General features: G+C 38.7%; 1 protein-coding gene across 4 annotated transcripts in view; it reads right to left on the bottom strand.

The window, feature by feature from the left end:
• MAPKAP1 (MAPK associated protein 1) overlaps positions 1-13,778 on the bottom strand; it is a 266,882-nt gene that overhangs the window by 107,011 nt on the left and 146,093 nt on the right. For all 4 annotated transcript variants that reach the window (XM_007539997.3, XM_007539996.3, XM_007539995.3 and 1 more), the window contains one exon: positions 8,852-8,961. In XM_007539997.3, the coding sequence (XP_007540059.1) occupies positions 8,852-8,961 (110 nt within the window). The remainder of the gene's footprint in view (positions 1-8,851; positions 8,962-13,778) is intronic.

Raw genomic sequence — 13,778 nt, forward strand, 5'->3', positions numbered from 1 at the left:
GGGGCTTCTAGCCTGGAGCAATTTTGAGTTATATATTTAAACCCCTTAGCAGACCTAATTTACTGTATCATTTTCCCACTGGATCATTAAATACAGAGTACCAGGTCTTTCTTGCTTGTCCAGCCCCCTAGCATGAGTGGCACCAGCATGACCATTTATTCTTTCACGAGGAGGAGCAGATTTCTGCAGAAATTACTGATGTTTTGACAAAGAACATTTTACCTTTTTCATTTTTTTTTCAAAGGGTTTTCTTGCTAAAGAATAAGGAAGGAAACCACACTTTTGTGTGTATAGCTCACCAACTATTTTCACAGAAGATAAGTTATTTGATTTTTTTTCTGCCGTCATGTATGAAGCAAGACTCTTGTTTGACCCCACTGCTAGGTGATGATTTCATTTACATTAGCCTTTTGAGAGCATTACAGATTAGAAGAGTGTCAACACCTTCTATTTCATCTAAAACATTTGGGCTCCACTTTTCCATAGGCCAGCTCACGACAGGTGTATGTTGCTTTAAGAAGCTAGACATAAAACATTAGAACTGACACCAATACAGACAAACTGTGCAATTACAAAAAGAATTTCTGGCTTTATATCCAGATTCACCACAGGGTTCCTTTAAATGCTGCACTTCCCTGGTGCATTTAGATCTTCGAATCAATGAACATTTCTGTTCACAGAATTTTAAATTTGTTCTCCCATTAGGGTTCTAATAAGCAACATGGTACAATAAAAAGAATATAAGCTTTGAGGTCAAAAAAAGCCTGGTCTCCAATTTAGAGTCTGTCATTTACTTACTGCGGAAATCTGGGTAACTTAATTTCTCTTAGAGTTGAGAAAAGAGAGGCTCAGAGAAATAAGCATATGATTACACATACAGTTACCATAGTTCCTTAATTCTAAGATGCCTACTACCACCCAATTTTTAACACTTCTAAAATGTAAAATACCTCTCATCTGGGAAATAAGAATAAAATATACTTTTCAGAATTGTTGTGCAAAGTAAATAAGATAATATCTGTAGATACACAATTGTAGCTCTTATCCCACTGGAATAGATCTTGGAACACTCTTAACATACAAATCATCTTCAAGATAGTCTTTTATTTTTTTTTAATTTCTTTTATTAAGATATAAACAGTGAGGCAGAGACAGAATGAAAGAGACCACAACATAGAAGCTCCCCTCAGTGCGATGGGGACCAAAGGCTTAAACCTGGGTCTTGCACATGGTAAAGCAACACACTATCCAAGATAGTTACCCAAAATCCTTGACCCCCTTGAAGGCATTCTTGATGAGTAATCAATCCATCTGTATGTAGTTTTCTAGGTCTATCTGAATGAAACTAAGTTTTCCTGTGGTAGGTGTTACAGGAGTGACTTAAGAGGCCCACTATGTTACAGCCATCCTATCACAGCAAGTTTACACAAAATTACAGGTTCTGAACCCCCACGCTAGCTTCCTGGGTTCTCACCCTGCTCTGCATTCCTCTGTTACATACACCCATCAACTTGCCACTTCTTTTCAATTTTATTTATTTATTTATTTATTTATTTATTTATTTATTTTTATTGGTTAGAGACCCAGAGAAATTAAGAAGGAAGGGAGAGGTGGAGATGTGGAGAGAGACGGGGAAGGGGGGGGAGGGGAAGGGGGGGGGGCAGCACTAATTCACCACTTGTAAAGCTTTCCTTCTGCAAGTGGGGAACCAGGGGCTTGAACCAGTATCTTTGCACATTGTAGCATGTGCACTCAAGAGGGTTGGCCAGTGATCAGCCCCCTTCTTTCCTATGCTCTTCTTTCTTTGTGTTCACATTTTCTTTGTGTTTATTTCAAAGAGACTATCTCTATCATTCTTTGGGTTTCATTTTGTTTTGCAGTAGTTATGTTTTTATTCTAAAAGTACCCATTGGGCTGTCAGAAAACTCATGATGTATTTTTCTGTTTTTCTATGCAAAAATGTGTCTTTTCCAACAACCCAATATAATTCATTGAAGGGTCTGGAACAGATATAATCATATTTCTATTTTAAAAGATCGTGATGGCTGCCTACACAGAAAAACTGGAGGTGGTTAAGAAAACAATTAGGAAAACTAGACAGGGTGCTAGTTCTAGAATTCAAGTGAAATCACGGTGACCTGGATTCATCTAACAGAGAAAAGAGACTAAAGAGCTATATTCGGAAGGTAAAACTGAAAGCACTTGCTAGTAGATAAAATCAGAGGCATTAATTAGTGAAGAATTCATGGGTCTGTTTTACAACATTTTTATAGTGGTTTGTGTGCATGGGGGGAGAGAGCTAAGGAAGTTAATTTAAAAATAATTTGAAATGTTCTTTTTACTTACTTAAAAAAAATATCTATCTTATGAAAGAGAAAAACAGACCAGAACACTGCTTTGACACATGTGGTGCTGGGGATTGAACTTGGGGCTTCACCACATGTGAGTTCTGTGTTCCATTTGCTGAGTCATCTCTTCCCTGGCCCCAAACCCCAGCCACCGAAATGTTCTTTTCATAATGAAATATAGTAAGCCTTTAGCAGCCACTGTTTTGAATGATGTTTTCCCTCCCCAACTCTTCATACTTTAAATGTGAAGGTCACAATTTAAATGTCAACTTCTTGGGGAGGAGTTAGTTCCCTAACTAGAGTAGACTATATAGTGAACTCCCCTGAATCTTCTTATTCTCTCCTCTCAGCCCGTTATATCTCCTCTCCTTCTAGAATTTAAGGTCCTACTCGGTAATGGCCTTGGAGATTTGCTTAGATACTGTCTGCCTGCACCCACCACTGGTATCACACATGTGTGCATGTAATGAGTGAGTGGACAGCACAGCTACAAATACATCATGGATCAATATTTACATTTTACATGAAAATTGGAGGAAAAATCTGAGAATCCAGTGATACTAGCATTCATTGTTCCTCAAAGTAGAACACTACACACTTGTGGTAGATGTCCACAGCCCCTCTCTGTTATTAATACTTTAAGCAATCACGTTTGGGAGTCTGAAACTAGCCTCTTTCATTGGTGACATTTTAGAGGGTCTTGTGAAAATAGGTTAGCAAAAAAGTTGTGCAGAGCCTACTTCACAAAACATTTTTCTTTAAAATTCTATGTGAGAATTTGTAAGAAAAGAGGTAATGTATGTCTTATCATTATCACAAGAACTTTTGAAATAGATCTTCAGACAAATTATTTTAATATCAAAATGCAAGAACAGACATGGGTGTGGAAAATTTAACACTTCTGTTTCAATTTTCTTTTAAATATTTTATTTTTACTTTATTTTTGAGAGAAATGCAGATAGATAGATAGATAGATAGATAGATAGATAATAGATAGATGATAGACAGATAGAAACACCAGAGCACTGAACAGCTCTGGCTTATGGTGGTACAGGGGATTGAACCTGGGACTTAAGAGCCTCAGGCATGAGAGTCTGTTTGCATAACCATTATGCTATCTCCACCACCTATTTCAATTTTTTTTTCTTTTTTTCTTTTTTTTCCCCCTCCAGGGTTATTGCTGGGCTCGGTGCCTGCACCATGAATCCACCGCTCCTGGAGGCCATTTTCCCCCCTTTTTGTTGCCCTTGTTGTTGTAGCCTCGTTGTGGTTATTATTACTGCCATTGTTGATGTTGTTCGTTGTTGGATAGGACAGAGAAAAATGGAGAGAGGAGGGGAAGACAGAGAGGGGGAGAGAAAGACATACACCTGCAGACCTGCTTCACTGCCCATGAAGCGACTCCCCTGCAGGTGGGGAGCAGGTCCCTGCGCTTTGCGCCACATGCGCTTAACCCACTGCGCCACCGCCCGACCCCCCTATTTCAATTTTTAAAAAAAATTTGCTTTTCACCCCTTTTGTTGCCCTTGTTTTACTGTTGTTGTAGTTATTATTGGTATTGTTATTGATGTCATCATTGTTGGATAGGACAGAGAGAAATGGAGAGAGGAAGGGAAGATAGAGATGGGGAAGGAAAGATAGACACCTGCAGACCTGCTTCACCACCTGTGAAGCGACTCCCCTACAAGTGGGGAGCTGGGAGCTCAAACCAGGATCCTTATGCTGGTCCTTACACTTCGTGCTACGTGCGCGACCCCCATTTCAATTTTTAAGAAACACCTGGTAGAGTGTACACATTCCCATGCTCAAGGAGCCAGGTTTGAATCTCCAGTCTCAGCACTGTTACAGGTATCTCTCTGTCCTACTCTCCTTCTCTGTCTCTCACTCTCTATTATACAAAAAGAAAGTAAAAAGTGACTACCAGTAACAGCTGTGCAGGCACCAAGGTGCAGCAATAACCCTAGTGGAAAAAAAAAATAAAGAAAAACACTTCCATTTCTTAGTCACAACAAATACTAAATAGAATCACACTGAAAACTATTCTTCTTGATAAATCCCACTACATTTCTGTGTGAGTGCTAAAACTAAAGTTGGGTCTGTTTCTGTTTCTTAGCTAAGTCTTTGCATATATAACACCATGCTTCAGGTCATTAATGAAGGTTGGTGTACAATAGCACTTTTAAACAACAAAAAAAATACTAAAAAGAGGGAGTCGGGCTGTAGCGCAGCGGGTTAAGCGCAGGTGGCGCAAAGCACAAGGACCGGCATAAGGATCCCGGTTCGAACCCCGGCTCCCCACCTGCAGGGGAGTCGCTTCACAAGCAGTGAAGCAGGTCTGCAGGTGTCTATCTTTCTCTCCTCCTCTCTGTCTTCCCCTCCTCTCTCCATTTCTCTCTGTCCTATCCAACAACGACAACAACAATAATAACTACAACAATAAAACAAGGGCAACAAAAGGGAATAAATAAATAAAATAAAAAAAAATACTAAAAAGTCACAAAATCATTGGCTGTGAGGATAAATTTGACATAGAAATAGAAGAACAAAGGCCTTTTACTCAATAGATAGGTGAATATATATTAGTTAAATCAAGAATCTGACTGTTTACTCTTTATTGTGTCAAAAACCCACCTACCCAACGATCAAGATTAACAAAGAGGTTTCAGCTAATTCCTCCAGAGCTGGATTCTTCATTTACAATCTTAACCAGTAGGGACTTTTCTGCCAATTCAGGTAAATTTCAAATGTCAAGTAGGTCAGTTATAAAATGAAAAGCCAAAAACTTTAAAAGAGACATTTAAAAATGGGCTTTAAGAATGAATTTTAGCAAAGAATTGACTGGAACATACTGTGAAAAGATTACCATAGTTCATTGCATGAATATTAATAGAAAAACCCTGCAGTGTTCATAAATAGTTATGACTTGATGAAATAATTACACATAAAGCAAGTCAAAAATTTAGATCAGTTACAAGTGTCTGTAACAATATTCTATCCATAGAAGGCAAAAAAAAAAAATCTAAAACCTTAGGGGCTGACAAAACAATTTACCTAAACAATGAATTTTGTTCAAATATGTAACATCTTCAGATGTTTTACTAATAAAAGTTGCGGAAGGAAAGGCAGTTAGAAGGGCAACACTCTGAGGTAGTTATAAAGTAGTTTAAATTCTCAATTTATTATTATTAAACAGTTATACTAAGGTTAGTTTGGAAAAAATAGAAAAGTTAGAGGTTTATGGGGAAGTAGAGGGGGAGAAGAAGTTCATTGTCAGCCTATCATCATGTAATATCTAAAACTCTTATTTTTTTGTCATTTTATTGGGAGTTTAATGGTTTACAGTACAGTTAACACATTTCTCATCTCCCTGCAAAACACCGTCACCCCAACTTAGGCTCATTTCCCCCATCAGGACCCAATACCCTCCTCATTCCTTCCTTTCCCTTTCTCCCCCAAAGTCTTCTACTTTAGTACATTACACCACATTCAGCCTAAGTTTTTCCCTCCCTTTCTCCCTTCCTTTTTTTCTTTTATTTCATAGGATATAGAAAAACTGACAGGGGAGGAAGAGACGTCTGCAAGACTGCTTCACTGCTCCTGAAGCTTCCCTCCTCAGGTGGTGACTGCTAATTTGAACCTTGGTCCTTGTACATGGTGATGTGGTCATTCAACTGCTTGCCTTCGCCCAGCCCTGGCAGAAGTTTCACTTTGCATTTTCCCTTTCTATCCTTGTTTACGTTCCACAAGTGAGATCATCTTGTATTTCTCTTTCTCCTTCTAGCTGATCTCATTTAACATGGTTCTTTTAAGTTCTATTCAGATGAGGCAAAGGGGGTGACTTCATTTTTAATAGCTGAGTGTTTTTTATGCCACTAACTTAAAACTGTGGGAACTCTGGATTCCATCAGAGACTTGTTTAATCTCAATTGGTATGTATCCCCTTTCACTTCAGTTAATTAAGAACAGCAGAGAAACAAGTGTTCTGAAGTGAATCAGGTAAAAGTTCTATGAAGAGAGGGTTGAGCACTATTTTGCCCTACAGAGAACACCCCTTCTTGCAAAAATTGTATAAATCAATGTGGTGGCGACTCAAAGAGTACAGAATGAGCAACTCTAATCTGGAATCTCCTACAGCCATATTTATGACAAAATTCATGTGCCATACTGGGTAAATAATAAGAAATTCATAGCCAACTTTTTGTTATTGTTGTTGTAAATGTACTTATGTTTCCTTCTGTGACAAGATTTGCTTCTTCTTATTAATCACTCTCTAAAACAGGTCCACTCTATTATACAAAGTTCAAAACCAAAAAAATGTGCTCAGCCTATACCAAGGTAACCTTAAATAAACAGCTTTACCAAACTGGAGATCCTTCTGTTTTATGAGAGTGAATTTAATAAAGCAACAGAAAGAGCTTCTTACTTTAAAAAGCAATTTGGGTTCAGAAAACAGACAGTAATTTATGTAAATACATCGATCTTAACTGGTTTGTATAGTATGAAAGAAATAAATAATGCAGAGCACTGTTTCTTTGTAAAATAAATCCTAACTTCTTGTTAAGGATATGGCAAAGACTCTTGTGAAAATAGCAGGGATGTATACACAAAGTGAAGATAAGTAAATGTGTGTATACTAAACAGGGTTGCTGAAGATGGATAGATAGTAGGCATGCAACTGGACAGAGAGTTAAAAATGGGAAGACACTAGTTGAGCTATAACAGCAAATTCTAAAGGTTTCACAGTGTAAAAACCAATGACAGCTGAATTTCTGTTAAAAATGTTAGAAGTGTTAATTGCAATTCCTCTTGAACAATTCAGAATAATGCAATGTTAGAATATAATGAAAATGCCACAGATACACTATTATATACCAAAAAACTAGTGACAAAAAAGAAAGGGAAAAAGGATACTGAAGGAAGATGAATGCATATTAAATATTTTTAAATATCTGAAACTGTTTAAAAGCTTAGAGATTGGCACCTAGAACCCCCAATACCCTCTTTCCCCTGAGAAGTGAGGCTATGCCTCTTTAATCATTTCCTAACTGCAAAGAGTTTTGACCCCAATGCAATGGATAAAAGTCACCCAAAAAATGAACAAAAGAGGTGTTTGGAAAAACCAGAACACCATTCATCCCAGCTAACGACTTGTTCATTATGAGTGATGATGGATAAAGACTTCTCATGCTGAGATGAAATCAAGATTTATATGCATTGTTTCCTCTCCCAACTTGTGGGAAGATCATCATCATTTAATTCTATCTCTGCGGCCAGTGATGGGCATCCAGAGAGCTGGTTATCAAACGGCGCAGTCAGCTGGCAAAAGCCGAAACGTGCAGTTGGCACATCTGGACGGAGCCGCCACAGCCGAGGGTGAACAATGACTCCTGGCAAGCATCCAAATTGCTTGCAGACGCTAGCAGGTCTCATCTACAACCGCCCCTACCAGCATCTCTCTCTCTCTCTCTTTTTTATGAGAATCAGATTTTCATTGCTCCATTCAATTGCTCTCCTCTGCCATTTTTTACAGCTCTTATCGTTCCCCTGGAATATGGCCTTGAGACAGCTCATCCGTGTCCTTCACTGTGTTATCTCTTCTAACTTTTATTAAAACTTCAGCTTTCATCTGAAGATAGCTAATTAAATCTGGAACAGATTATATGCCTCTCCTAAAAAAAGAATACAAAACTATTTTCTTCAACGTGAATAATGCTTTTTGCCTTTTGGAAAAAAAAATGAAGCCAAAGGTGTTTTAGAAGTCTCATTTATTTTAAAAGCTAAGATATTTGACATGTCAAATATAAGCTAATTTATATTAAAAATTGGCTGTAGTATGACAAATCTTTAAGCTATCTCTCAAAATAATTATTTCTCAACACAGGTAATATTTTTCTCATACCCTTTAAATACTGTAGTTAATACCATAAGCTTATTTTCTCTTCCAAGTAGGGTAATGAGGAATTAAAGAATAACAGGTATTTGTGCACATGAAGTGATTCATGCTTATTTTTTTTCCAGTTAGCCTCATTTGGTAAAGCAACATTTCCCCCCCTTTTATTCTGGGTTTCAAACACTAGCAAGTAAAAATTTCCCCCATGGAAAATTATATAAAAACCTTACACTAAAAGCAGTGCTTCAAATTAAGGATAGGTTCAGTTTTTCAAGACAGCTTTATTCCAACTAATAGCTCAAGTAGCTCTGTCTTAATCTATCACAAATTATTAATGATGAAGCTTTCCATAGCCAATATGAGCACATTTCTCACACATATGTCACTGCCCCAGTCCTTTCGTTGGACCCATGGGCAATCAAAAAAAAAAATATATTTTTTTTAAATTCTGTAATCCTGCTAATCAAACTTCTAGCAATGTTATGTGAAACAATCTGATCAGTCATTAAACACACATGTATGACACACACCTGCAAGCATGTGTACACACACACACACACACACCAACTAAGAATTGAGCCTTTATCATCAGTGGATAACACAGACATCCCACCTGAAATTTTCTGGGATCCTTTTCTTCGTTTCACTGCCTTTAGCAAGATTTCTTTCATAGTGACCTTTGTGTTGTCCACCTGAATAAGGGAGAATCCATGAGCAGCATTTCTGTAGGAAAAGATAATTACTAAGTCATCATCAAAATTCAATTGGATAGATGTTTTATTATAATTTTATGGTGGTGTTTAAAGAAACTTTAATAAGTGTAGTCAAAATATCAGTTACTTTTTAAAAGACAAAATAAACCTACTTCTCATGAGACTCAAAGAGAGGGATGAAAACATTCTGGTACAAACAATCCAAATGAAAGAGAGGCCAGAAGCAGGAAAGATTTTCCTAATTTATATCAAATTGAACCTAACTAGTACGTGTGGGTTACACTAATAGTAATCCTAGTGTTAGTTCTCAGGCCAAACTGCAGCAAGGATTGACAAGTGATGAACTTGGCTTGTGTCAGTAGATGTCACTGCAGGCAGACACTACAGTCATAGTGAAACTCATGGAGTTCTGGAGGAAAAGCATCAAGAATGTGGGGACACTATAGGCCAACACAATTTAGAATAAGGAAAAGAAATGGTTCTTCCCAACTGACTAGTAAAAAACAAACAGAAAACTGTATACACACATATATTAAAATGTAGTCTGCATCTACATGGATATAAATGTTTCTATTTACTTAATCCTAGAAGGTTACAGTATTAGATGAAGCATATATAGTGACAAAACACAATATTTAATACTACTTCTAAACTCTGAGCCAATCAAATTTGGGTGATGGAGAAATGGATTCATATAGATAGGAAGACACCAGTGAGAATTAAAGTACCTTAAAAAGAGAAGCTCTTTTCTGGGCAAAGTATAACTTCACTAACACTGTTAATTGCAATTGCAAGTATCACAAATACTATTCACTATGCTTGGGCACTGGAACAAAACAGGCCAATTCCAAGCAGCTCATATAACAAATGGGACCCAAGTTTCCAACTATGGAACATGGGAATTGTCACAAGGAGTTTGGTCTCATTCCCATTTCCCCACAAGAATCTCAAAGGGGAACGTGGCCAAAATACATGGCAGAGCTTCATATTAACAAATCTGTAAGAAAAGCCAAGCCCTAATCTAAGTCATGGAGAGGCATCTCAGTGACAGGACAGGCTGGGAAGGGACCTTAAGTCTAGGCTGGACCCAACCAGGTGGCTGGCTTTCCACAGGGGGTTGGGGATGATCTCAAAACCAAGGGTCCAATTTGCTTTTCTAATACAAAGACATCTCCACACCCCTCCTCTCCATACAGCTAGCTGTTTAATCCTTGACATTCCATTTGTTAAAAAGTAAAAGCCTACTCTGGTCTGGCCAGCATGATCATCCATTTTAACTTGGTCAACTTCTTGCTATCGAACAGCAGGCCTGAGAACTGTCAAGCTAATTTTACTCAACACTCTGTTACTGAATCATGCCTGGAGCCCCGGCCATTCTTTACCTCATAAGCTGGACCCCATCCCAGAATGATCTTTATCCCAGAAAAGTTTATTTTACTGATCAAAGCAAAATAAGAAATAGCTCTTTAAAAAAAAAGCTATATTTAGGGGACGATGCAGTAAGTGATACTTTGGCAACAGTACTGAAATGTAAAGTGCCTTGTGCATTTATAAACTTGGGAGTATTTGCTCTGGCGCCAGGCCAGTGTGTGTTTGGAACAAATGCCAATCATTCGAGTACAGACTTGCCTTCTCCTGCTTTCTCCTCAGAAGTCAGTATGTGCTCCATCTGTGACAATATGTTGGGTGATGGATGAGCAGGGCCTAGAAGGAGGCCCAAGTTCTCAGGTACTCATAAACTAGTACTGGCCCAGACCTCATGAACTTCCACCTATCTGGATTCCATTCTCAACTATGTCACACTTGACACTGTTTATAAAATTTGCCTACATTCTCCAACTTACTGCTAGCTGACAGAATTAGTTGTAGGATTAGCAAGACTGAAAATGTTTAGACTGACTTCCATAAATTAAAAATATCCTTTTAAAAGATTTTTGAGCACAGGAAAATCCCTCGTCTGTATTTTTCTGTCATTTTACCAAAACGTACCTGGGTGACAAGGTTAAAGCAAGCAGAGGAAATCCCTGGCACTTATCATCCATAGGCATTACTGATAAATTGTGTGGTGGAGGAATAAAGGATTACCTTCTGTATTTTTTCATTACACTTTTCTTTTGTTACAGAATACATAAATCCATTGTGGCACAATGTAATATGTATCACCATGCTACACCTGCGGACGCTTCCGAGCGGCTGCCATGTCTGTGCAGTCAGGAATGATAAGTGAACCACCCGTGAATGTTAACGATAGTGATCATTCTGAGGTAACTCGGCTCTCCATCTTCCTTTACAGCCTCTGTGCTGAAGCCAGGGTAGCAAGGTTCACGAGAGGAAAATGAAAATAACAGGGAAGAGAAGGGGCATGCACGATGCTTGGAATGTGCCTTCACAAGTGTGCAGTATCTTACTCTGGGGCTCCATTCTGGTAAAAGTGCGCACATTGAAAGAAGAAAGGGGTTGTGACCCATGTGCGTGCACACTCAGCCAGACCTAATGAAAGTTTTCTTAGGTTGCTCCCTCACTCCACTCACTTCTCTCCCTTCAGAAGAATGTCAGCTTTGAATATCATTTCAAATCTATAGCACATAAGGGGGTGGAATGTTTCTAAAACACAAATATACAGAATATAAGTGGTTCTCAGAACCCATCTAGGTGCAACTGTTCCCATTTAATAAATGCATACAGAGACTTGCTACTACAATTTTCAGCTTGACTTCTAAGCATTCTGGGCTTTATGCCTCACTTCTTCATATTCGGGTTTTTTAATGGAGTTTCTAAAAAAAAGTCTATTAAATAAACTTTTAAAGCAGCTTGTAAGTAATGTTGGACATTGATACTGAGAAGACAATGATCTTAGAAATACTAACTATAGGGAGTCAGGCGATAGCACAGTGGGTTAAGTGCACGTGGCGTGAAGCGCAAGGACTGGCATAAGGATCCCAGTTCGAGCCCCTGGCTCCCACCTGTAGGGGAGTCTCTTCACAGGCGGTGAAGCAGGTCTGCAGGTGTCTATCTTTCTCTCCCCCTCTCTGTCTTCCCCTCCTCTCTCCATTTCTCTGTCCTATCTAACAACAATGACATCAATAACAACAAAAATAACTACAACTACAATAAAAACAACAAGGGCAACAAAAGGAAAGATAAATGAATATAAAAATTTTTTTTTAAAAAAACAACTAACTACAGTCATGTAGGATGTCATGCCTGCCTCCCTTCCCCCTTCCTTGTTACACTGCAATTAAGTCTGAGTTGTGGCCTGTTCTGGTGGTGACTAACCCTGAGGCAGACAGGTGGATAGGTAGACAGACAGATGGGTAAAAAAAAAAAACACAAAAAAACTCAAGAATCTCAGCTCAGAAACTGCTTCTCCTCCAGCTCTCCTTATGGATCACATGACTTCTGCCAGTGCAAGGTACTCTAGGGGGGAGAGCAGAAGCAGCTCCCTTCCATAGTTTCTTGGGCTGCCTCTGCTAGGTCCAGGATGAAATATCACTTCTGGAAGCTGGCTACATGCTGTCAGGAGTGCTTCAGTCAATTCAAAGTTAGATCCTGCCAATTCCCATACTATTGATGAAAACTGTACAGGCATTTTAAAAAGAGAGCACTCACTTGAGGAATTTAGATCTGTCCCAGTGCAAAGCTACTCAACTAACACAGGGAAGCTTTTACACTAGCCTTAACCCAATATAATGGATATTTCTTTAATAAGTACTAAAGTAAAAGCAACTGGGAACAGAGAGGATATGAGGTCACAAATCTTCACTTTGAAAGCAAGATTATCTCTATAGGCAAGAGCTAGAACCAGAATCCATGTTGGAAGGTAGCACAGTGATAAAGAAAAAGCCTGGGCTGGAAATTAAGTACCCCTTTGGTTCAAATCCTGGTCCCATGGCTAAATGAAATGCTGCCCTAACATGTGGGCACCTCAGTCACACATCCACAAAACAAGGACACCACTTTCTTACAGAATTGTCAGGAGAATGAAATAGTGTATGCCAGGAAACTGGCACTAAGATTGGCAAACACTAAAAGGCATATGCAAATGATAGTTTTCTTGTGTTGCCCTAGTCTCACATCATCACCCCCCAAAGCAGAGATTCCTTTCAGCCTCTTTCCCATACCCCCTGGGCAGAAATTGCTTATTTGGGAGAATAGATTATAACCTCCATTACTTATAATTGTTAACACAGTCCCATTCAATATGTAATTTGCCGGGCATCATGGCAACATTCAGGGCACTGTCAGTAAACAGCTTCTGGCCCACCCAACACCAAGCTCAAAAGAGAATAAACCAGAGAAGCAAACACATTCCACCTCAGCTTAACTCAGTGGAATTGGATGGGGATGATGGAAGTAAAACACACACACACACACACACACACACACAACTATGGTGGTGTAGCACAAAAACTGAAAGAGATTTATTAAGAACTTTCTGACTTGCACAGTATACAATGTTATTTAACTATTAAAAAAGTAACCATTACTATCTACTGAGTACTGTGTGCCAGGTGATGTGCTCATATTTTGAAATCTGTACTCATATTTTGAAATCTGTATTCATTATTATTATATCCATTTTACAGAAGCTGAGTCAGAAGGCACTAGAGAAATTTAACTGAGGCAGGAGTAGATAGCATAATAGTTATGCAAACAGACTGTCATGCCTAAGGCTCTGAAGTCCCAGGTTCAATCCACTGCACAACCATAAGCCAAAGCTGATCGGTGCTCTAGTAAAGGGGGCGGGGAAGAGAGAGAGAGAGAGAGAGAGACAGATAAGGAATTTAACTGAGATTACCTGTCTACTAAAGATCTTATTTTAAATCC

Source organism: Erinaceus europaeus, chromosome 10, assembly GCF_950295315.1.
Source record: "Erinaceus europaeus chromosome 10, mEriEur2.1, whole genome shotgun sequence".
Classification (NCBI taxonomy): domain Eukaryota; kingdom Metazoa; phylum Chordata; class Mammalia; order Eulipotyphla; family Erinaceidae; genus Erinaceus; species Erinaceus europaeus.